Below are 25781 nucleotides of genomic sequence, written 5' to 3'. Positions count from 1 at the left end.
TGGTCTGCGCTGTTCCTCCTTTAATCATCAGGCTGCTTAAAGCCAGATCCTGGCTTCATCATGCCTCTGCTGCTAACTAACCTCTGATCTTCGTAAAGCCATCCGAACCACCGGGAGCGCCGGCTTTTAAATATTTCCTGCTCACGAACCCAGGATCTAATCTGGGTTGTTGAGAACTTACAGCTCTCTAACACCTAAACTAGGTCTTGAACAGCATGTCTGATTATGCATAGTTATGAATATTTTATGTAGATTTTTTTTTTTCTTGAGGCTGGTAAACAGCAGAGTGGGGTCAGAGCCGTGTAATTTTGATTTACCCGGGGGGGAAGGGGGGGGGGGGGGTGTACAATTACCTTTGTCATTGAGAGCAATTGTTCCGTTTACACAGCAATGCGAGTTCGGTTCACCGGGCACACATAATAAGCTGCTGTGTGGAAATGGAGTCCCCTAATTCCAGCCAATTGTTGACATGAAGTTGCTTGAGATGCATTTGGAGGAATTTATCTATTTTTTAAATCACTCGGCAGGCAAGATCACAAATAAATATTACCCTTCATCTGATGTCCACACTGTTCCCATCCACCTGCTGAAGCCACTTCGATTTAGCTGCTCTTTCCATGCACTGAGTGTGCAGAAGAACAGACCAAAGGCTGAGGTCACATTCAGGATACTGTTAATATGTATCTTCCTATTCTCATCACATGTGACCAAAGAGAATATTTCAAATATTGCCATGGATGCAGAAAAAAAATACTCCTATAATTATGAGATTATATAACAACAAAAATGAAGGTGCATTCAGGCTGAGCCTTGAATATCTTACTTTCAGCTTTTTATCTTAGAATGAATGAATGTTAACTGACAACTTTATTTTAAATATCATCAGTCAGCTTAATCTGCGGGTTTGCAGATTAACCTGCTAAATCAATATGTTTTCCAATAAAAGTATATCTATACCTCAACTTTCTTAGTACACTTGCATGTAGTAAATTATGCACACTATGTATTTAAATGAAGCGGTGTGAACACAATAGCATTGCTTTGACTAGAACGCAGCAACTTGCTGCCAAATTTGACTACAATTATCGTATTTTGGCACGTTTTGGAATCACAAAGGTGAGATCTGCAGCTTCTTATTTTTATGAGTCGGGGCTGCTGTCTGTGACACTTCAGAGGTCAGAGGTCTCTGTTAGAAGGGAGTTCTTCCTCCCCAGTGTCGCCAAATGCTCGTTCACAGGGAATCACTGGGGTTCTTTCTGTAATATTTCAGTGTCTTTACCTTACAATATAAAGTGCCCTGGAATGACAGGTGCTATATAAATAAAACTGAATTGAATTCAACTGTGATGGATGTTTACAATATAAAAGTTTGGGTAAGTATTGTGCCTTCAATTTATCTCCTAAATACGTCTGGCCTAGTGGGAGGTTTGCTTAACATTTGTCATCTGACCACCCATTTCTGCTGGCTGGAAACTCCTTTCTAGCAGAGCTGTGTGTTCTCAGATCTCAACAATTAACACGGTGAATATCCTCGCCAAATGGACGGTGGCCACAGTTATAAAAGTAGGTTACTGTTCTGTACGGCCGTTCTGAATGAAGCTTATTAACGGGCAGAACAGCATCCACACACAGAAACAAAATGTGGCCGTTATACTCACATCATTGGCTCCAAGGCCAGATGACACATCAGAAACACAAATGGAAAGGCCCTTACACACACACACACACACACACACACACACACACACACACACACAGAAGTGACAGAGTGAGTGAGTGATAGGAGGGAGGTGAGCAGCTGCAGTGATACACGGTGAGCTGAAGGAGGGGAGGCCAAGTAGCTATAAATCCAGCCCTCTCCCAGTCAATCCTTAAGAAGCAAAGGCTGATTAAATTTTCATTCTTTCGCTCGCTTTGTTTCCCCTCTCCCCGTGTTTTCCTTTTTCAGTTGCTCCAGTGGAAATAAATCCCTGCCTGTCTGTCAGTTTGAAGCCTGAAATAACCTCATGCAGTACAAGGAGCTCATCAACATCTCGCTAAAAAAAAAAAAAAAACTGCACAAGTCCAGCTGAATAAATTGATTTCTCTCAGTTATCACAAGCTGGATTCTCTTTTCTGTGTCCGGGTAGATTTTCTGTGCAGCTCATTTTAAACAGAAACGCGCAACAACAGGAAGACGACGGAGGGAGTAACAGCAGAAAACATGGAGGCCTCTGAAGGCACACTCCGCAATCGCTCCGATTGCATAATATCCTTACGGGAACAGCAGGGAGCACGGACAGAAGCAAAGTAGTTTGTACATTTCATTTTATTTTAGTGACAGAGAATAAATCTTCTTGTTAACAAGCCCTGCGGCTCACTCTGAAAGTACATAGAGGACCAAATCTCTCTTCACTTTCTACTTACTGCACAAGACTTACATTTTTATTTTCATAATAAAACGATGACAGCGCTGCCAATGATGGCGGTGACAGCAGCAGGTGTCACGCCTCTGTCATATTTCCTTCACAAGCTAAACTGAGTGAGGACATCAGCTCGTGTCCTTCCCTCTCTGTCTGCCCAGATTTGCTGTTTTCTGCACCATCACTTGATATTTAAGAAAACTGAACCGTTTTCCATACTTGTGTGCTGGCCCCTCCAGGGGGACGTTTTCTCGTGACTTGCCCTTCAACTCTTCAGCTGTCATTACAAGGGGAAGAGTGCGTTCTCCGTCAGCTGGGAGTCTTATCTATTTGTTGCACGTACGGCGCTTCGAGACCTCATGAAGCTCGGCTGCCGACGAGGGTCACGCCACACGTGTTTTATTTTGATCAGTTCAATCATGCTGCCAGACAGAAACCCTAAAAACATAAACCTCCGTCATCGCTCGACATTTCTCTCAAGCTGCTTTTACCAAATTGATTTCCCGACCTTGGAAATCAGTAATGGAATCTGGGGGGAAAAAATCCATTAGTTTCATTTGAGCTATGAAATAATGACTGACATTTCACATTTGGATCATCTGCTAAATTTACTCAATTGTTCTCTGTGTCCATCTGATTGCTCGGACATTTGTTTTTCAGATGCTGCTGACTGAGTGGATCTAACAAGCAAGAATGAAAAGTTTGTTATCCTCGCCTCACACGCTGCACACAAATGTCCACGGAGCTTTGGACAGCTGAAGGTGACGACACACACACACACACACACACACACACACACACACACACACACACACACACACACACACACACAGATGTCTCTACTTTAAAGAGGTGAATACAATGTAAAATATTTAAGATGAAATAGCTTAAATCAGGGCATACATACATACATATATATATATATATATATATATATATATATATATATATATATATATATATATACACACACACACACACACACACACACACACACACACACACACACTCTCCAGGCAAGACCCCAGGTGCAGGCTGTGCAGAGATGCCCCTGAGACAATCCAGAACATAGCAGCAGGGTGCAAGATGCTAGCAGGCAGGGCATACATGGAACGCCATAACCAAGTGGCTGGAATAGTATACAGGGACATCTGTGCCGAGTATGACCTGGAAGTCCTGAGGTCAAAATGGGACACGCCCCCACAAGTGGTCGAGGATAACAGAGCTAAGATCCTGTGGGACTTCCAGATACAGACAGACAAACCTGTGACGGCTAACCAACCGGAAATCATAGCGGTGGACAAGCAGAGGAAGAAAGCCGTAGTGGCAGATGTTGCAATACAGGTCAGTTCAGTTTTATTTATATAGCACCGATTCACAATCACGTTCACCTCGAGGTGCTTACATTATAAGGTAAAGGCCCTACAATATTAGAGAGAAAACCCCAAATATCAGACCCCCATGAGTAGCACTTGGTGGGAAGAAAGAGCTCCCTTTTAACAGGAAGAGACAGAACCAGGCTCAGGGGATACACAAGGGGCTGCATTAGGTCTACTATCAACTAAATAAAGAAGCTTTTGAACTGTGAATCAAGCAAATCTACTCTACTAGCCTCCTCGAATTTTCAAAAATGGAGCCGCACTGCAAAGAGAGTGCACATAGTAGTTACAAGAGAAAGTGCTGCCATGTGAAGACGTTCTGTTCAGCAAATCCTTCTGCGAAACACACCAACGAAGAAACATGCAACCTCCCACAAGATTAGAAAAATACAAAGCGTGGCTAATTGGGATTATAAAATCAATTTATCCAAAAAAGCTTCTGCCTACCCGTAAGATTCGAACGAGAGTCCTTCCATGCATAATGTATTTAATATACAAGATGAGGCAATATGTACAGTCTGCCTATGAAACCTCTCTCTCTGGTGTCCAGTCACTCTTCGTCACTCACACTCACACTCACTCATTCTCTTTCCAGAAATAGATTATTAACTTCACAGTGCTGCAGAAAGGAGCAGTTTGATACACCGATGTTCTGCACTCAATGTATCTTTGTGTGCGTGCGTGCGCGTGCACACGGGTAAAAGGATGAAGCACGTAACAGATGAGATAAGGAGAGATGTTTGGCCCGCTTTGCTCGGTCACAATCACAGCAACGCTCGCCAGAGCGCTGCTAAAATAGAGCTGTGTCAGTCACATCGTTAGAGTTCATCAGCACTTCCTTGAAGCTGCGCTGTGTTTCTGCCTGGCAACAGTAAGAGGTATGACAGCGCAGCCAGAGGAGACGTTCAACATGACAGCGCGCATCATTACACAATCTACCTGCAGTGAACAGAGGTCTCTGTGGTGCAAATGCATCAGAGACAGCAAAAAAATCCAAAAGGACTGACAAGAAAATATGAAAATTGAACTATTTGGCAAAACCATAATACGCATTTTATTTTGAAATGTCATAACACATGATGCTACCACATTTTAAAACCCTGCTGGCTTTTTAATGATTATGGTTTAAATCTGCGTCGTGTGGAAAAACCAAACTTATTCCTGTGGGTTTCTTTTTTCCTTCCCTTGTCGGTGTGAAAAGCTCCAGCAGTGCATAATCAGAGAAGCACAGAATGGAGTGCAGCCAAGCGGAGCAATGCAAAATGAGCCACTGCTGCTTTAATGCTGAGAACATGTGCTCGGATGATGCACTGACCCCCCCCCCACACACACACACACACACACACACCTCCACCCCCCCACCCCACCCCACTCCAGCCTCTGGGACCACATGCAGGATCTTTGGCCTTGGATCCACTGCGGGCAGAATCATCCCCTCAGATGTGCTGCCACACCTCTGATCACCTGAGCCCTTCACATACCGGGGGGGGGGGGGGGGGGGGGGTGCTACTGTCTGATTATGATGCAAAGAGGACCAGCTGAGGTCTGAGCACGAGCACAATGTAAATGTTAAGCTGCATGACAAAACGTTTCTCCAGGCCAGAACGGTCCTGATATCCCCGTCCTCCACCCTCTCAGTCAGGTTTCTCATCCGACTGCTGTCACTCATCCTGGTGAAATATCTGCTGATACTTTGCAAAGGGTGGAGGTAACTATCAACATTAAAGCCTCCACAGGTGCTGCAGCCAAAAGCAGTGGTGACGATTACAATGTTTAAAGCACATTACACAGCTACAGATTTACAATAAAGTAAGCCTAATATGCTGCTCCTTATTTTATGTGTGTTTTATGTTTATATATATATATATATATATATATATATATATATATATATAGGTGATATCCCTCTCTGTGACCCCACCTACCTTTAGTTAAAAGCTTTTGTTTACAATGGACAAAATAAAGTTGGGAGGGTGTCCTCAGTGTTTGCATGCTGTTCATATTTAATGCCTTAAGAGTATGAAATTCCTCATAAGTGTCTGTACCACTTGTTGAACTACAGAGCTATTTGGAACGTATAAATAGCCTGTCTGACATTAATTCATGTTTCAGAGAGCAGGGAGATTGTTTTTTTTTTTTTAGGTTTTACAACATTCATTTTTGGAGAAAAACATCTACTACCAATAAGTAGTAGATGTTAGTAGTTTGCTTAGTTTGTAAAAGAAGATCTAACAGTACTGCGGTGGTTTTTAGAGGTTCCTGTCACCCTTTGGAAGCAGGGAACATTTTTGGTTCTTGATGAGCCTTTCAGAGCTTTTACACACAAAAGCAAGAAGCATCTCCTGCAGTATTGATCCATCAACTAAACAGCTTTATCATTTTTTTTTTCAGATTTAAAAAGCTTGCTCAGCTTCTTTACATTTTGCTTTGATTGTGACCGCTTTTTCTTTTCTGTCCCAACAATCTTGTAAAACCAAGCGTCAGCCTTCTGGGCTGAAAAATTAAGTCAACCGGTAGCATTACAGTGTCTGCATCCATCTTTTTATACAGTCAATGAGTAAAATTAATGGCTATAATGCTATCTAAAAAAAATATCTCTCTGACCTGAAGCCATGTTGGCTTTAGCACCCTTCTTTTCTTCAAGCAAAGGTGGAAGGTGATAGTAATGTCTCGCGTTTGTAAGGCAGTTATCTACAACACATTGTGAAATCTTTGCAACTAAAAAAGGAAAAATTACTGGTGGAAACATCTTCTCCACAGTTGTTTCTATAATAACTACAGCTCTTCTTTCAGCTCAAACATTAGGTGAAGGAAAATAACTTCTAAGGATGAACTTTTTGAAGCTTTTACTTTTACAAAGAACAGAAACTAGCCACTAAAAAGGGTGGAAGGTTACAGTGGTTACAATATTGCCTGTATGTACTGTACAGTTATAGACAACACTGGACTGGCAAAGGAGCGCCTTTGCATATGCTTTCAAACTAATTTGAAAACTCATTGTGTGTCACTGCTCACATCCATATCTACAGATTATAGCTGTTGTTATAATTACAGGTTTTAAAAAAAAACCCTTGGAGCAAAGCTGCTGCAGCACCGGTTTTCATTTCCCTATGTTTGGTTACATACCCTTTTTTTAATACTTCTTATGAGACACGGTTTGACGCCAAATAAATTGAGCAGAAGTGAACTGTGGCTTTGCAAACCTTTTTGGATTAAATCCTGGAAAAGTTATTTACTAGGGAGCTGAAGAGGACACACTGGAGCGTGCAGAGCTGCCGTTCATTTGATTTGTCAGGGCTTCTAAACGGATGAACCGAGCGATGGTGTGTGAGCAGGAATCCTTATGAAGCCAAGTAACTGGCATCAAATGGAGCAGGTTGTAGCACAGCAAGCCTCCTCATCTGTCAGCCGTCATCAAAGTCATCAGGGGCATCACATCCGACAGTCCCTGTGCATTAAACACGAGCTCGGAGCTTAAGTGCTCTGCGGAGCGAGTGGAATTCACCACAATTACGAGTAAAATCTGCTAAAAATTGACATATGCAGAGGAAGAATACACGGTAAAGTCATTCTCCTTTCACATTTAATAAAGCTCTGCAAAGATAAATATTTATAGATTTTATCCTATTTATAATTCAGTGCAACCACAGATTTCGTATGTGTCACTGTTACACAGCGGGTAACAGGGCTACAAAGCTTCAGCAAAGTTCACTGACGTAAGTGAAACAGCAGGATGCGTAAAACTAATCTCTCCATCTTTGCTTTGAGCTGAAATTGCATTGAACCTACGGTCACATTTAAATCAACCTCACTAAGTGACTGACTGATTACCTGCTCCTTCTCTTTCTGTCTTGCCTTTCCTTCGCAGCGCCGCAAACTTTTAATCTGATTGTGAGGGCAGCGACTCTCAGAGCTCTGATGCTCAGCCAGCTCCTCGTCCTCCCCCCTCCTCCTCCTCCTCCTCCTCCACCTCCTCCTCTCTCTGAAACCACAGGAGACAGGGAGGAGCCCAGTTTGGCTCTATGTAATCAGCGCAATTGATTGCTTTAATTGATGACAGCAGATAAATGATCATCAACATCAGGATTTATCAATCATTCTGTGTCTGTCCTCACAGTCCGGCTGCTGGTTATTAGATTCCAGGGCTTTATCTGATTCAGCCATTTATAGACCAAAAAAATAGAATCAGATAGAATAGAAAGAGCATTTTATTGAATATTGGAAAAATTCCCAAGCAGCTTCTGTTTTTTAAATATCTGTAACTTACTGAGCAACAAGATTAAAACCCCTGACAGGTAAAGTGAATCAGTCATTTTGGTGCTATGTAATATTCTGAGGGGAACCTCTGATGCTGACAATCCTGTGTGTGTTCCTCTCACACATCCCCATATCATAGCAGCAGCACTCCCCGATGGCAGCCGTCTCTCTCAGCCCCGCAGTGAGTTTGTAGGTCCCACCCTGCGACTCACTAAACCCTAAAGATCTGGTGTCTAACTCACTATTACTTGTGAAAGTATTAGTGAATATAAGAGGAATGAGGACATAGGTTAGGACTACAATGACATAATGATCAAATTAAGCCCACTTCCTCAAACGTCCTTCAGTCCATGAAGCTCTGCTGCCGCTGAAGGTGCAACTTATTGACACCAACTGCCATGTTGCTGTTTGTGGAGTGTCACAGAGAGTGAAATCACATATGATGTTTGATTCTAAGAAAAACAACAGCAGCAGGATGCAGTGACTCAGATGACCAGAAAACCGGATGTTTAGCAGCTGGAAGCAGAAGGTTTGAGTTCATTTTGAAACAGTGCAGCACGAGGAGTGTTTCATCTCTGCCGGTGTGTCATCAGACGCTGATCATTAGGCAGCAGACTCTAACCTGGCACTTACTCAGATGTTATTTTCAATCCCTGACTGACAAACACAGACATACACACACACACACACACACACACACACGTGCGCGCGGTGAAAAAAAGTACTAGCTGCAGATCTGTTCCCATGGTAACGTGGACCAATAGATCTCAGCTATTGACTGAGGATGAAGATCTCTGTAGACCTATTAAAGAAAACGCCTACATACACATACTGTATGAGCCTGCAGACACAAATTCACACAAATAAAAAGAATGCACACACACACACACAAACACACACACACACACACACACACACACCAGCTGGGCATCAGCCTCCAAAGCATCTTTTTTTCTGTTCTAAATGCAGAAAACAAAAATACAATGGGAACATTTTCGCTCTCTAAAAAAACAGAAGACCTGAAACAGCCAAAGGCTTGAGCTACCAGGTGCAAGAGAGAAAGGCAACCCCCCCCCCACCCCCAGTGCCATCCTATGGAACACTCTTAAGTAGCACAGCAGCATGACATAAAAGAGGATATATATCATCCAGAGTGAGTGGGCGATTTGCTCTGATTTAACCGGGAAGGCTGGGCAGATAAACTCGCTTTTGCCAAATACTTTTGCAATCGCCTCCATTTTCTGTAGCTTTCATTCTCAAATCTCCACTTAACATCGCCCTTAATGAAGACGCGCCCATCACAGGGGTGCAGTCTCTTTTTATTAGCCTCTAATCACATCCTGAGCAGTGGCAGCGTGTGTTATTAAGATGAGCCAGATTTTCATCATTTTCCAGTTTGAAAGTGAAGGTTGGTGAGGTGGCGCAGAGAGGGAGAGAACCTTTCCCTAACTACATGGCACCGAGTGTGCGAGTCAGTCAGACAATCGCTTAAATTATTATGCAAATATAAACCAGCAGCAAGCCGACAGAGCAGCTACTAAACTATTCCATTAATTCACACCTGTCCCTTAATTACTCGTTTTAGGAAAAAAGAAGCAGGGAGGGTGTTTTGGGATTTTTTTTTTATGTAAAGCCATGAGATTTCTGGCGCCATGGCTGATATCCCATAACCTGTAATATATTATCAATACATATGAACAGCAGTTGTCTTTTCAGATGCACAACTTAGACCATAACATGTGACTTCTTCACAGCTGGTTTCCCAGGTGGAGGTGTGCCCACAGGTCTGTGGAAGCTAAACTAAACCATAGACTGTATATAAAAGATGACAGGGCTTGGATAGTTTAAGACAGAAAAGTTAGATTTAACACTTTTTGAGACTGCTTTTAATGACACTTAATGCCACAAAAAAAAAAAACACGAGTTGTTCGGCTTGTGTGATTTCTTCGAGGCCTTTGTCGAGCATATCTACATAAGCTTGTTGGAACAGTATGAAGTAGAACTTGAAGGCAACTGATTCCCATGATGGCAAGGCTGAAACACCTTCTGCACAAACTACGCTGTTTCAATTTCCCTCGCCAATACTGACGCCAAAAAATGCTTAAAAAAAATAAACACAATTTACCTGCAGGTGCCTGTCCCGGGGCACCTGTCACTGGAGAGCCGGCTTCAAGCGGTCGTTAGAGGAACTGCAGGTTTTGGCACTTCTGTGTTACCTTTGTTTTTAAGCCCTGGAGGTTTTCACTTGTACAAAATGCACAAACAGAAACAGAGGTGTGCTGCATGCCCACGAAACCAGAGAAATAACTCCAAATAGCTGTTGCATAACATGTCAGTGAAACTTGCTGTTCAGCCCAGAAAAGACACTGAAACACTGCACCTCCGGTTCACACTGAATGTACACATTTTTATACCAGTGCACTGCATTGTGGGGTATTTATGTTGGCATAGTGTCCAGTAGGCCTATTTGCATAGTGTAACATTTCCCCCATACCGCTGCAGTGTTCATGTTACATTGGCAGATGGCACCTTAAAGAAGGCATATATAATCTAATTATAATATTTTCTGTGTCACTTTAATTGAAAAGTTTGAAAAGATATTTTTTAATGCTGATCTCATTCTGAAAACTGGGGGGGGGGGGGGGGGGGGGGGGGGGGGGGGGGGGGCTGGCCAAACTGACTCATTATTCCTGGAAAGCGACGGGACATTTGACATTTTTGCAAATGTCACCCTCGGTGCTGTGAGCACCAACATCCAAATGGGGTTCACATGGGTTGTGTGGTGGCATCATAAGGTTGTGAGATTCACTGTGTACAAGCCTTCATATCTCAGGTTTATCTGTTACATGTGTTGTGGATTTTTCCTGTCAAAAAAAACTTAAAATAAAAAATGGCAAGATCGAAAAACTAATGTTAAGTGGGGAAATGTGATTTGTAATTTGGATGAAATGACCCTTTAATTTGCATCTCCGAGCATCACTGGACTTGACTTAAATAAATTCCCTTTGTGCTGTTTGTGAATTTTTTTTTCACAGCTTTGTAGATTTCTGCTTCCTGTTACTCTGTTACCAAAGGTGAGTCTGTGCGTTTGATTCTCTTTAGAAGAATTTGTAATCCGTGGAAACATGACACACAGTGACGCCTGCGCGGTCTTTGCAGCCAAACCCCGAGAACATGTCAGCGTGTGAAGGCACTCTGAGACAAAATGACCCAACTTAAGGCCTGAGATATTTCATTTAACAGAAAACCAGTCCCTTCTCAAGGAACGGAAACATTAATTTTCAAAGGATTACACTAAGGCTTTGCTGTCAGTGTTTACGGAATAGCTTCCTGCATCAATTATTTGTTCTCTGAATGAGGACTGTTGCTTTTTTTTCTCTCTCTCTGTCTCTCTCTCTTTTATCCTCGGATGTCTGTGAACACACAGAGATCCTAAATTATTCATTTGTGCCGACTGCGAAACGTCCCCTGTGGATCTTAATCGAGGCTGAAGACCTCGGGGCCCGATTCTCCATGAATGAAGAAAAAGTTTCCTCCTTAACGCAAAGAAACGGTCGCGGTGAGCGCGCCGTTGTGGCGGCGCGGCGCAGCGCAGCGCTGCGGTCCACAGTGCGCTCCGGCTGCGTTTTTGGGGACGTGACATCGGTTAGGCCCTGTGTGACACTACACCGGTGGTTAAAATAGAAAATAAGCATTTAAAGTCAGTCAGAATAACAAATCAAATACAATAAATCACTAAAACCGCTCCAGATGCATTAAAACGCTGCCGTCTAACACAGCTTTTATAGCTTTATCTCTTATCTAACAGAGTTTGATGAAATCCTCCACGTACTCATCTTCCTCTTCACTGGCTGATAATTATTGTATTTATGAATCAAGCCAGTTTGAGATTGGATTCAAAACATCCAGCGCGACCCAGGCGCCTGATCGCGTGGCGTTTATGGTTTATTGACACGATTAGAAAGGAAAGCAGGGCTCGTCTTAGAGACGGGATCAAAACACAGCGTCGGGGTCTTACCGTCAGCGGCCAAGGAGCTCTGCATCATCAGCATCAGCACCGCGCCGATGGTCACAAACCACCGGGCCACCAATCCATTCAGTGCGCGCGTCCTCTTGCCGTTCCTCGGCGAGCAGACGGCCACCATCGCCGCATCCAGGATCCATGCCGCCGGGGAGGAAGAGCAGGGGTCTTTTTTCTTATTTACCCCTCCGACCCCGGGGCCACAGCTGCTGGAGAGGAGCGCATGTTTGGGAGCCATTGGTCAACCAATTAATCCTGAATGGAAAACATCTAACGGCGCTGGTGTGATGAAAGGCATCCGATCAACGTGCCCCCGGTTCGGACAAGCAGGGCTCCGCTCTCCATGAGCCTGCTGGAGGCTGTGAAGGTCGATAAGGAAACAAAGAAGCTTTAGTTTTTCCTTTACGCGTCTCGCTGTGGCAGTTTCTCTGCGTGTGTCTGCGTGAAGTCTGGTGTCCCTACTGCGTCCGCAACGCGCGCTCCATTTCTGCTAGCAGCTGTGTCAATGAACAGCTACACAACCGGAAATCAGCCGAAGACCTCTTCAAAATAAAAATTTTTAAAAAACTGTGCAGCGCACAGTGCGAGTAACGGAACTCTTCACCAGTGCTGCACACTGAAGTCTGCTTAGCAGCGGGAAGTCTGTTCTTCAGCCTGTAAAAACATGCTTTATTCATACACCGGCAAAAAATATATTAGAGGAAAACAATATTTTCCATCAAGCTGGTTCCAACTTTCTCCAGTTGTTAACAGTTGGGTTGTCGCTGATTTGATCTGCATTTCACAGTTTTAACATTCACTGTGGCAAGATGTATTATCATCCTAAAAATTACTTTATCTTTACCAGCTTTTCCTTTTCTCCACGTAAATCCCATTTCCTCTGTCACAGAGTCTGACTATTGTTTCTGCCCATTTGCTTTGAGTTTTCTGTCCTGATGCTTTGACATCTTCCATCTACTCAGATGTTTTGTCTCCAAGACCTGCCCTGTCGCTCCCTCTAAATCTACTTGTTTTTAACATTTCAGAATGTCTGTTCTGAATTTTGTTTTGTTTTTAATTTAGTTTTGTCTTAAATTTCTGCGTTATTAGAAATGGGATCCAGTAAACGTAACATGTTTAATTGCATTTCTTTTGTCAGTATCAAATAATGTAACTACGTTTTCAGATTAAAAAAGACTGAAATTTTGATCTGATCATTATTTTTATCATGCATGAAATTACTGAGTGAGTTATTCCCCGGCGATATTATCTCCTAGGTCAAAACTGATCGTAGTATAACAACAGAAACTGAACCGTCACCAGACAGATGTTTTTGTTTCCTGTGTATAACAGGGGTCCAAGCAAAAATTATTAATTAGATTATTAGAGTTAAAAATATAAATGCATGTTTTCTTTTGTTTTTTTAATCCAATTCAATTTGTTTGGAGGTCTGGAGCCTATCCCAGCTGTCACAGGGCGACAGGCAGGGTACACCCTGTAGAGGTCACCAGCCTGTCGCAGGGCTGACACGGAGAGACAGACAACCATTCACACTCACGTGCAGTTTAGAATCACCAATTAACCTAACCCCACTAATTGCATGTCTTTGGACTGTGGGAGGAAACCAGAGTACCCAGAGAGAACCCACACAGACACTGGGAGAACATGCAAATGCTACACAGAAAGACCCCGGCCAGATGGTGGATTTAAACCCAGGACTTTTCTTGCTGTGAGGCAACAGTGCTAACCACCGCATCAACCACCCCACCACCAAGCTGCCCATATTTCCCTCCCCTCAGCCCCAACCGGTCGAGGCAGATGACCCCCCCTCCCTGAGCCTGATTCTGCTGGAGGTTTTTTCCTGTTAAAAGAGAGTTTTTCCTTCCCACTGTCACCAAGTGCTGCTCATAGGGGGTCATTTGATTGTTTGGGTTTTCTCTGTATTATTGTAGGGTCTTTACCTTACAGTATTAAAGCGCCTTGGGGTGACTGTTGTTGTGATTTGACACTATATAGATTATATAGACTCCTGGGTGTGTCCAACAGATTGACAGGTGACAGGATATAATGCATGCTGGTGAATCCGGAAAGGGTTTGTGATTTTAACACTAACTGTAGCAGCTGGTGGTACGAATAACTTTACTATTTCTGAACAAAACCTGTTTTTGTTCATCTAACAATGATGAGTGCACACTTCCAAGTTTCCTCATAGGCCAGAACTGACCTTTTCTAAAAGGATGACACTCAATCTTTTTGCACTTTAAATCAATCCAGTTGCCTGCTGTGCACTGAAATCTCAGCGGTGCTGTTCAAACAAGGTATTCATTTAAACACACGTAACAGGGTATACTGGCAACACCTGCACACTAGCTCACCTCCACTCTGGCTGTGGGCAACTGGCACTGATTCGTGGAGTAGTTTTGTGTGTGTGCACTAACAGTTGCTGTGAGACGATGGCTGTGCTTGGGTTCATTGAAGGCAGGTGAATTTGATTGTGCTTCCACTCTAGGCTAAACACTGCTGTCACATTGCCCTGTTTCTCTGTGCAGGTATGTTTTATAGTCTAGATTTAAGGTTTAGACTAAAAGCAATGCCTTTGTGAGCTGTAAAATTAAGATCCAGCTGAATATTTTTAGAAACTTATTTGGAGGGGGAAGCCAAACTTTTTAAGATGTATCCATACATGCAGTTTTTATAAACTAATAATGGTTGAAAATAAGGTTTAGATCACACTTAAATAACTGCTGGCAGATGAACTTCATTTAACAAAGCAGCTTAAATAAGTGCTGCTTCTAAGGGAATAAAGTTACATTTGCCTAGTACAACTGCTCATTTAACACACTGGTTTTGTAACTGTCTTTAGTTATTTTGTAACAAAGTTTACACGGTTATAAGTTTTCAGTTTATCCGGTTTTCATTTTTTTCCAAGACGCTGACTTCCGGTTGTGTTTTGCTGACTGCGGCCACCTTGACGCACGTTCCTGCGCGTTTGGTGTAATTACGCTGGAAATGACAGGAACAGACTGCACCTAACAGCCCGACTAATTATCCCTTCGTCTAAAAACCGCGATGAGATGAAATGACTCCCTTCCTGTGTCTCTGCTTCCTCTTTTATGAGTAGCAGACAAATCCCGCAGCATTATTTTATAAGAGGACCGAAACCAGGCGGGCAGCGTTTCCGGCTGAGCTGAGCTCAGCTGGAGGCAGGCGACCCCTGGTGGCAGCCGGGGGATAAGTCGCAAAGTGGACTCCATCTTTACACTCTGTGCTCAATTTACTGTTAAAGAAATAGTGAAAGAACTCTCCCTCCAGGACCGTGCATTAGTATCACTATAGACATGAAGTTTGCTGATGGAGGAGCATAGAGAAGAATCTAGAGAAAGTGTATGATAGGATCTCAAGAGAGGAACTGTGGTTCTGCATAAGGAAGTCAGGAGTGGCATGTGAGGGTGGTGCAGGACATGTATGAGGACAGTTTGACAGTGCTGAGGTGTGCAGTAGGAGCGACAGATCGGTTCAACGTGGGATTATCAGCGATCGGCTCCGAGTCCTTTCTTTTTTCTTGCTTTGGTGATGGACAGGTTGACAGATGAGGTCAGGCTGGAGTCTCTGTGGACTTTAATATTTGCAGATGACACTGTGATCTGCAGTGAGAGTAGGGAGCAGGTGGCAGAGCACCTGTCGAGAAGAAGCATGAAAGTCAGTAGAAGCCAGAATACATGTGTGAATGAGAGGTGGAAAGGTGAATATGCAGTAAGCAGAGGTAGTGAAGGAGGGTGAGTTTAAATACCTATCAAAAAAGACAGGAGGTGCTGCTGCTTCAGGTGGTAAAGTTGAAGATGTTAAGATTTTCTTTGGGACTGTCCAGAATAGACAGGATTAGAAATGAGTACATCAGAGGGATTGAGGCTGAGCTGGTCACGTGCAGAGGAGGGATGGTGGATATACTGGACAAAGGATGCTGGATGTGGAGCTCCCAGGCAGGAGGAAAAGACGAAACCCACAGAGAAGATGGACAGCATTTCCACAAAAAACACTATACAGCAGTTAGTCATATTTTTAATCAAATGCATTCCTTTGATAGTAAAAATGCAAGGGGAAAGGTCCGTTCAAGTTGTTTTACTCTACATTTTGACCTGATATCAGCCATTGTTATTTAGCCTGTTTTACAATGAAAGATTTATTTGCATTTCTTCAGAGGGGCACATCGATTTTCCACAAAATGGGCAGCTGCTCCAACCCAAAAGACACAGATCTCCTTTATCTCCAGTGGATTTGATCACTTGCAGTTGTGTTAATTATCTGGCTCTGTGTTTGGAGGTCATGTGTCACACTGTCCTCGCAAAGAGCCAAATGAATGAAACCGCAACAAATAATTGTTTAAAAAACAGGAGGTTTGGTTGGACGCAGCTTGCTGGAAAAACGGGAGGGAGCGGGATCCATGGTGGGCTCTTTTAATTAATTCACCAGGTCATCCTGACCAGATCTGAAGCTCTCACAAACACTTGAAGAGCTGCATCACATAAAAAAACAGTTCCATTTAGGCCAGCGAGTGCTCCTCTGCTTGATAAATAGAAACCTCGCTGCATCGTCTGTACAGTATCCAAATGTCAGGATGCACTTTGCGTTTGTAGATCAAAGAAAGAAGCAGAACAACAAAGGGACTTCACAGGAACATGGGCCGAAGCACTTAGACCGTTACAATAAGAAACTGCAGATGTGTTGGAGCTAATACAGAAACACATAGGGTTACTCGCCCACTGACAAACCTGGCTTCATATTTGGATTACAGTTTAGTACAAGTTTAGCAATGAAAAAGGCTAACTGACCATTGCTATCCATTTTCCAGTTATGGTGACAGAACAGTGGCTGGGTACCGCTCCCTTCACAGAACAGTGCAAAGTGGGAGCCTTCTTGTGAAAAACTGAGCAAGATGAGAAGTACGCTCGAGTCTTCGGTTTGAGAAACAGATGTCACACAGGTCTTCATCAAACAGCACGTTAAAAACTTCAGTCTCAACATCAGCAGGAGGCGGCAGCTACAGGACGCTGGCCTTCTAAGCAGAGATGCAAAGAAAAATCTGTATCAGAGACGAGTAAATAAAAGTAAGACTTCAGAGAAAGGAAGGTTTGAGGAAACTGGGTAGATAAATCCAACAACATTTGAGAGTTGTGGGACAAATGAAACGATGCAGGAGGAGAGCTCGAGTCCATCTGTCAGGCACGCAGGAGAAATGTGAGAGTTTGGGATGCTTTGATGGTGAAGTGGGACTTTTGTAAAGGATAAAAGAGATCTTGGACAAGGATGTCTGTCATTTCATGTTGCAGTGTTACTCCAAACTGTGGAAGCTGCTTTATTGGCACACATTTCCTCCTAACACAAGACGACGATCAGAAAAACAACTCCAAACTATGCAAGAACTATTTAGAGAATAAACTGGGCTCCTGACATTTATGGAGAGATCGGATCAGAGTCACCACAACCCTACTGTGGGGCCAAGTATGGCCATAAGGTAGATGAGACGAGCCCCTCAGACCAATGTCTCCAGATTACTTCAGCAAACTGACTGAACTAGATTATTCTGAATTGTAAATCAAGTTACAGTATTACCATAGTCCAGGAACAGAAATATGCAACTACAGATGAGAAATGAGGGTCCACTTGATTACTGTACAGAGAGACACAGACTGAAGCAAAAGATTTTTTTTTAATTCAAAGTGAATCTTGACATGGTACACCATCATTTCATAATTTGACACTCACCAATAAGAGTCACCAAGAAGGAACCCGCTTTTTGTGACAAAGTACATAAGGCTTGGTCACACTGAAACTCACTGAGAACTAGAGGAGGGGGGGGGGGGGGCGACTGCAAACTGGTAAGACACACATAATTACATCCAAACAATTATCATTTCCCCAGTCCTCATATTGATGTATATTGCACAGTGCAGTTGCTACATGTCACACTAGTGTAGCATTTAAGATAATAAAAAAAAATAAAATCAAAGCCACACAAATCTACACATATTTAGAACAGTAACAGTTTCAATTTAGCAATCATGTCTACATAATTGTGTCCAAGTACAACAAATGTTAACCCGATAATTACACAGGTGTGGTACAAAGTCAATGTAATGTCACCAGGGAAAATTTCACTCAGTTTATTTTTCAGTCCAAATGAGACACTGAGATGATGTTTGGTAGCTTTTTCTCCGGGGGCCAATAAAGGCAGGCCTGGGGTCGAAATGTTAGTGTCTAAAAGAAGCTAAAAGTGGAGCCATTTCTGGATTATTGCTATTTGTTAAGAGGGACTTATGACGATGCCTATAGGAGGAACTCTGTCACAGAAAGTTCAGCTTCCCCTTGTGTTTTTATTGGTGTCTGGGCAGTCCTCAGGCCTGCTTGAGGCTGCTGAGCACCAAGTGCTTTTGGATCCTGGACTGTGCGCCCCCCTCTGGTGCCTTTGAGATTTGCCTCAAATTTGGGGGTGGGGGGGGGGTGTTATGGCGTGAGATGTCGCTGAGTTTGGTACATCTCATCGCCTGTGCGTGGCTGACAAAACAATACACACAGAGGTTCCACACCGCAAGATCAAAAACAGATTTTCCTTGGAGTGGAGTACGTGCTCGGGCGCGGTGACACGAACCTCGCAGTTGCACTCCAATCCAAACTGCACACCATCTTGTATTGTTTAAAAATTCATCAACATGGTAGCGTAGGAGACAAGTACACAAAAACAGGCTACACCCATTAATTAAGCAACATAGCAAAAAACATTATGATGTAATACAAAAAGCAGATCAGGGTGGGACAGCTTTGGAGATAAACTTCTGAATATTATTTGATAGATAAAGCCTTTTGAAGGAACCCCTGACTGAAACACATGATGTCTGCCTATGGTAATAGCTGCATATCAACATCCCAGTCACAAAAAAACAAAAACAAAAACAAAAACAAACTGTGCAGCCAGCAGAAACGCAACAACATTTGGAAACCACAAACAGATGTTGAGTTCCACAAATACATTCACTGTTTGAGAGTAAAGCTTTGCATTTGTGTATATCCAGGCCCTACAGTCTGTTTTGGAGTACTGCACAACACGGCGAGCACGATGAAACATTCCCTGACTTGTACTTTCTTAGGATTCTGTGAAAAGAGGGATCATTTTTAGACATAATCTCAGTCAAACAAACTTTGGGTTGTTTTGGTTTTTTTGTTTTTGTTTTTTTGTGAAAACGGGATCTGATCCCCTTAGAAGGAAACTAGTCTATAAACGTGACTGCTCCGATACTGACGCGAGACGTCATCCGTCAGCCACTCGTATGAAGAAAGGCACTAGTTGTACAGTACAAAGAGTTGCGAATACAGTCCGATAACGCAAATAAGAAAAATGATAATACGTCAACAGCACACAGAATCAACGAGTGAACCCAGCCTACGTTTGAAATACTGATGCTAAATACATACGCACAAAAAACACACACACACACACACACACACACACCAAAAAGCAACTGAATTTAAAAAAAAAAAGAAAAAAAAAAGGAAAACTCATAACTTCCATTACAGCAGTTTACAATCACTTCAAAAACAACAAAGCCAATATACAGAGGCACTAGCATATAGAGTAGCATTCAATATACTCTAGGATCAAAATAAACCCCACTTCTATTGTATCTAACTGTCAGAACTACAATACAAGAGCAAGAATGCAGGCTAGAATGAGATTAATCCTCGAAATTCACAGCTACAAAGTGGCAGATAATCAGTACATAGCAGCTTATTATCTATACATTCCAAAAAACAATTTGCCAAACACAGCTCAGACAAAAAAAAAAAATTAATAAAACCTCAACCGAAACACTCAAAAATAGAGATCTCACAATATATTCCAATGTTGACAAACTGCAACAAGTATGCTGGAGGTGAAAGAGAAATATCGTCGACCACGCTTCAGAAATGATTAAAAACAAACAGTCTTTGGTGCTGATTGGAGTAAAATACCAGCTGATATGACGGGTAAAGACACAGCTCTACTACATGGTGGGGAAAAAGAAAGGCGAGAAACACAAACACAAATCGAGGCTATACGTCCACCCTGCAGGAATGTATCAAAACTGACGACAGGCTTCAATACATGGACAAAAAAAAAAAAAGATTCACCTCACGTGAATATTTCAAACGATTACAACTCTAATACTCGATAGCCCAGCAATGATACTGTAAGTTGATAGGTTATTTCAAACACTGAAAAGCGAGTAAAAACATACAAATTATTATTTTTTTTTAAGTCTATGCCACTCCCAAAATCTAAAACATAAAATGCATTAACGCAAGTGTAGCCTAAATGCCAAATAATAATAAAAACACAGCAACCCAGAGTCTATCTAGATTGTATTGCAGTTACAGTAAACAGTGACAATACTGTTGTGAATTAAGTATTATAGTGAATAGAAAACGATTATCAAAATATCAAATCACTCTTTATGTACATAAAAAGCTCATTCAGTCAAAGCCCTATGTGTGCAGCCTCTAGCTAAAAGAAATCCATACTCTGAGTTAGAAAGCACACGAAGTCCAACATTTGCCCATATTAAAACATAAAAACAAGGATTAACCTCATATGTATCCAATAAGCCCATCTTATTTAAAGTCTGCTGCAAGCCTATTTAAATGTACAATCTACCGTATATGCTCCTGAAGTAACGTCTCGTTTTAAGGCACTAAGAGTGGGCAGCAGCAAAGTCTGCCCGAAACAAACAAAAGGGGGAGGGCGGGCTATCAATTGTGGTTGATACACGCTGGGATGGCTTAAACACAATCTGATCGGCTTGCACATGCTACAAGGCAACAACGCTAAAGGGGGAGGGAGGCCAAGCGGCCTGACGCCAACAACAACAACTACCGACTTCCAGCTGTGATCATACTCTGAACGACCGATGATGGGAGGCAACGTGCAAAGGACACATTCTTAATTAAATTTTCCTTATTGTCATGAATTCATTCACTCCTGTTACGCTCTGTTTAAAGCTGCAGTTTTAAGGTGTCGTTTCCTCCGTTAGCTGATTTTGCAGGAAGTCTTCCAGAGCTGAAGTTCAACAATAAAAACATAATCACTGAATTACGATTAGAGGCCGGGAATTTCTCTGTCCTCCAAACGTCGACATTATCTTCAGCACTGTTACTTTTTTTCCTTACTCAGTCCGCCATGATACATTGTTTTCCATCTTCTTCATTACATGCGTCCATTTTGTGCCCTGCTGCTAGCTCTGCCTGCCCAGGTTGCTGCCCCTGTCCACTTCCCGTGGCCCTTCCTGACCAGAAGGTACTGCTGTGGCCCCGCCCTGCTCCTCAGATATAAGAAAACTGGGGGTGGTGGCTGAGCTTGGTGGGGCTCAGAGGGAAGCCTGTGTAGGTGACTGGGGAGGCCATGTATGGGTGAGGAGGGGGCGGTGGAGGAGGGAAGGGAGGCTTGAACTGGTGCGGGTGGTGGGCGTATCCGGACTGGTGGTGCGGGTGGATGGTTGGGGAGGGGAGGAGCCTGTGAGGGTGGGGAGCGGGGTGTGCAGGGTGGTGAGGGTGGGCACTGATGCTCAGGGTCACCTGGTGAACTATAGCGCCTCCTTGGGGGTGGGAAAGACCGTAGCCATGCTGGAGGAGAGGGGGTGGAGGTGGACGAGAGGGCAGGATGGGGTGGGGATGGTGGGCGGCGGCGAGCGGGCCACTGGGGGGGTAGGACAGCAGAGTGTGGGGGGCGGCTGAGGTGTGCGTGGGGCTGAAGGTGTGCGTGTGGACAGTAGGGGGAATGTAGGCGTGCGGCCGCAGGGGCCCATAGTTGCCGTTCCATTCTTTGTTGCTCTGGTTTGAACCGTACGGCTGCACCTGAGGGAGCGGACAGACAAGCACACAGAGCCCATTTAACACAACAAAGCTTCATACACAGACAGGCTGAAGTTTCTGATATATGATCATGCTGCTTGTTGCTAAGTGTCAGATGTGAACTCTGATGCTACTCTTATGTCCATTTCTGTGAAGGCTGAGCTCTTAGCCATATAGCTGTGTGTTACACTCCACCAGCAGCCTCTCTTTTATTTTCAACTGGCAGCAAGAAAAATAAAATTAGAGATCGCCGATTTAACGTTTTGATTCACAGGTGAACTCATATCTGGGCATGGTGGACGCACTACCACTGGCCTGAATGGGCCAATCAACTGCCTCATAAGGTTTTTCCTGGTACACAATCTCCCACAAAAATTCAGATCTTGTATTTACACTTTGCTTGTATTGAGATTAAACCATCAAAACACTTCATATTAAAGGCTTTAGAGATGCAGACAGGTAGATTATGGCTATGTTCACACTGCAGCCTGAAGTGACCCTCATGCGACCTGTATCCGATCTTTTCATGACAGTCTGAACAACACGGATCCGACCTTTTCAAATGCGACCTGTGTCTGTACGGCCAGGTCGCATTTATCCGACCTGCACGTCATTGACACTCGACAAACGTCACTATTCTGCGTCCCGTTACGCGGATGCGGGAAGGAAAACAAACTTACTTCCGTAAATACTGAGCATGCTCGCCATGTGCGGCGTTATCGTGTCCTCTGCTGCGCATGCGGGACGCTTTTAAGTTCGTTCACACACAGATCACATACAAGTTGCATATATTTGGAAATATGAACGACCACGCCAAAGAAAAGAAAAAAAAAAAATCAGAATTGGGTCACTTCAGGCTGCAGTGTGAACGTAGCCTATGTTACCACCACACACAGATTGCAGTTTCCTTGTAAACGACGGTAGAATAAAAAAGATTGAGTATAAACACTCGGCTGTCAGAATCAGAACACTATTAATCTTTTAGAGTAAATGACTTTGTAACAGCTGCTCTCAATTCATATATATATATATATATATATATATATATATATATTAAAAAAAAAGAAAGCATATGATTTATTTTTTTTAAAAAGATGATATTTCAAAATAAAAAACCTCAAACCTCACAAACAAACTACCACACTCAGAGTGTGAGAAATACTGAGTACTCCTATAATTAACTTTCTGTTAAACTCATAAGGAAAAAACCTGAACTGACCTGTCCAAAACCCAGAGGGTGCTGCTGCTGCCCAGCCACCTTTTGCTGTCGGGGCAGGAGGGGGACAGAGGAGGGAGTGCTCTGTTGTCCTACGAGGTTGCAGCGCCCTTTGGACCGGGACCAGGACTCTGAGACTGGGACAAACAGAAGACACGTTAGTCAGACAAAAGCATATAAATAAGGTAAAAAACAGACTGCAGGTTTAGTCTGCATGACTAAAGCACAAGACAGCAACAAGTACAAAGACATCAAACGAGAATGCACACCAGACTGAAAGGTTTGCTCTGAATAGAGAACATGAAACATGAAATAGAAATCCATCTACCAATTTATTTTCCTTATTTAAGCTATAAATATTACATGAGAGCTTATTAAAAACACCTACTATGAAAGTTATGCACCAAAGGTCAATAACATGACATATTTTAGCCTCTCATGCATCTAAAAAAAAAAAAAAACTGCATCCTGTGAAATAATTACCACCTACTCCCGTCGGTATGGCAGAAACATCTTTTAATGACCCCAGTGTTCACAAAAATACAACTGAAGTAATGCAAAGAAATGACAGTTTTATATTTTAATGGCTGTAATTTGTGATGCTATTTAAAGAACAGTTGGGAATCTTCAGATAAAACACAGCACCATAAAGTAGACAAGAAAAAAAAAAAGAAAAAGAAAAACAAATTGTTAGCACTCAGAAAATGGCACCTTGAGAGCAAAGTTGACCCTCAGACGCTGATCTGTATCAGTTTTAAACTCACTGCAAAATTAATAAGTGTATAAATTCTATTCTGGGAATAGAAATGTGAAAACTGATCTCACATCAGTGCCTTAGGGTAACTTTTGCTACACAGCAAGAACCAAGGGAGAAAACTCAGGCTCTGGTCCAGTCCCAAATGAAATGCATCCTCCTTTCCCCCCCTCCTTTCCTGTCCTTGTGTAAACCTATTATAAAACAATGTGGATCACTGATGCAGGTAAGACTTTGAATAGTTGGATAAGGAGGGAATCTACGGGTTTTAAAAGAAAATAAAAACTTTCCTTAAGGAAAGTTTCAACTCCAGTGGAGGGAAAGCCACAAAAGAGGCAATGTTAGCATTGCCTACGATGGATGCATCTTTTGAGGTCTTAGACTACAGCATGGCAAGTCTTCTGCTGTTGTCTCTTGATCACCTGTTAAAGCCTCTATGACCCACTAGGGGGCGGTAACCCCCCACTGCTTCCATATGACCTGTAAAGCAAACACCACCAAAACACAGGTGACAGACCACAGGACAGGGGCAAAATGAAGGCACATATGTGCCCCCACCCCCACCAACCCACAGGTGTGTGTGTGTGTGGGGGGGTGTCCCAGTGGGTTGTTTGAAAACTGTAATTTTATATAAATTCTCTTTTCTCTTGACTTATAACAAACAAACAAACAAAAAAACTAAGATTATACACACAAACACTTCACTGAAGAATCAATTTTCACTGACCGGTTCTCTGCACACGCTCCTCTAACCCCTGAATGTTGTTATTCTGCACTCTCATTGGTGGAACTACCATTGTCCTGATGCCACGGGGACCCCTGCCCTGCACGGTAGGGGAAGGCAGCGGCGCTACCACGGCGGCCAAAGATGGATGGTTGTTGTGGTTACTGTTGTCAAGGTAACGATAGGTACTGTTGCCGCGTGGGGAAGTTGACGTGTCCGATGAGGGGGAGCCTTCCACTGTGTCACAACCGCTCTCGTGACCATCATCCTCAGACATGCTGGGGGGCGGGGGGGCAAGATAAAGATTCAAACCATCACCATTTAAAAGCGTGCTCGGTTATTTCGTTACTTAAGGAAGTGAACTGCTACCTGTTGGCTCTCTTGCACGGTGACACAGAGGGGCTGGACTGAAGTGAGTTGGAGGCAAATGAACTGGTGCTGAGGCTGCTGTCGGGGCTGCTGAGCGAGCACACTCTCTCCATAGACAAACTGGTGTTGCCGCAAGCCTCACACTCACACTCCTCTTTGCACCTGAGGGTATATTTTTATTGATTTTTAGTCTCACAGCTGAAATTAGGAGCAGTTTATTGCTTAATGCAGATGCTGCAGTGGCTTGTTGACAAAAAAAAAAAAAAAACTAGGTTCTCTGGGACTTTTCAGAGACTGTTGTGGGTGAAGCTGACATGTTTCCCTTCATCAGCGGGGTGGGCTTGAACTAGTTTCTTTTCCTGACTATACTCACTCATTCAGACGGCACCTCAGTGGTTGCTCCTCCCTGCCTTCGTCCTCTGCATCTGTCAGATCACTGCGAATGCTGATAACACTGGGAGTGGGGCTCCCATCGCTGTCAGCCATCAGAACACCCACATCACGCTGCCTGGGCAGGTCCGCCTCTCCATTACCGCTTGTCGCCACCTCTTTGAAGCAGCTCACTTCCTCCTCTGCGTCATCATCCTCCTCATCTGTGTTTGGAACTTCTGGTTGCCTGGTTTCCACCAATGGCACCTCCCTTTGAGGCTGCTCCCTTCCTGCCGCTGCCTGTTCAACGGCATCAGCCATTTTGGGGGTCCGACACGCAGGCATGTGAATGTTGCTGGAGTGAGACAGGTTCCTTTAAACAGAATGATTTCATACATCAGTGTCAGAGAAATTAAAATCCAAAAGACATAA

At 43.3% G+C, this 25781-nt stretch overlaps 2 protein-coding genes across 4 annotated transcripts in view; both read right to left on the bottom strand.

Moving 5' to 3' along the window:
• kiaa1549la (KIAA1549-like a) overlaps positions 1 to 12540 on the bottom strand; it is a 131835-nt gene extending 119295 nt beyond the window's left edge. For both annotated transcript variants that reach the window (XM_030731418.1, XM_030731419.1), the window contains exon 1: positions 12057 to 12540. In XM_030731418.1, coding sequence (XP_030587278.1) covers positions 12057 to 12297 — 241 coding nt within the window. In that variant the 5' untranslated portion in view covers positions 12298 to 12540. The remainder of the gene's footprint in view (positions 1 to 12056) is intronic.
• Positions 12541 to 17726: 5186 nt separating this feature from the next.
• hipk3a (homeodomain interacting protein kinase 3a) overlaps positions 17727 to 25781 on the bottom strand; it is a 28903-nt gene continuing 20848 nt past the window's right edge. For both annotated transcript variants that reach the window (XM_030730903.1, XM_030730904.1), the window contains exons 14-18: positions 25354 to 25722; positions 24981 to 25142; positions 24615 to 24889; positions 23137 to 23270; positions 17727 to 21920 (exon numbers count right to left, since the gene is read on the bottom strand). In XM_030730903.1, coding sequence (XP_030586763.1) covers positions 21390 to 21920; positions 23137 to 23270; positions 24615 to 24889; positions 24981 to 25142; positions 25354 to 25722 — 1471 coding nt within the window. In that variant the 3' untranslated portion in view covers positions 17727 to 21389. The remainder of the gene's footprint in view (positions 21921 to 23136; positions 23271 to 24614; positions 24890 to 24980; positions 25143 to 25353; positions 25723 to 25781) is intronic.

The sequence above is a fragment of the Archocentrus centrarchus genome, chromosome 6 (assembly GCF_007364275.1).
Source record: "Archocentrus centrarchus isolate MPI-CPG fArcCen1 chromosome 6, fArcCen1, whole genome shotgun sequence".
Taxonomy (NCBI): domain Eukaryota; kingdom Metazoa; phylum Chordata; class Actinopteri; order Cichliformes; family Cichlidae; genus Archocentrus; species Archocentrus centrarchus.
The sequence above is the reverse complement of the archived record's forward strand: the minus strand, read 5'-3'. Positions and strand labels throughout refer to the sequence as shown.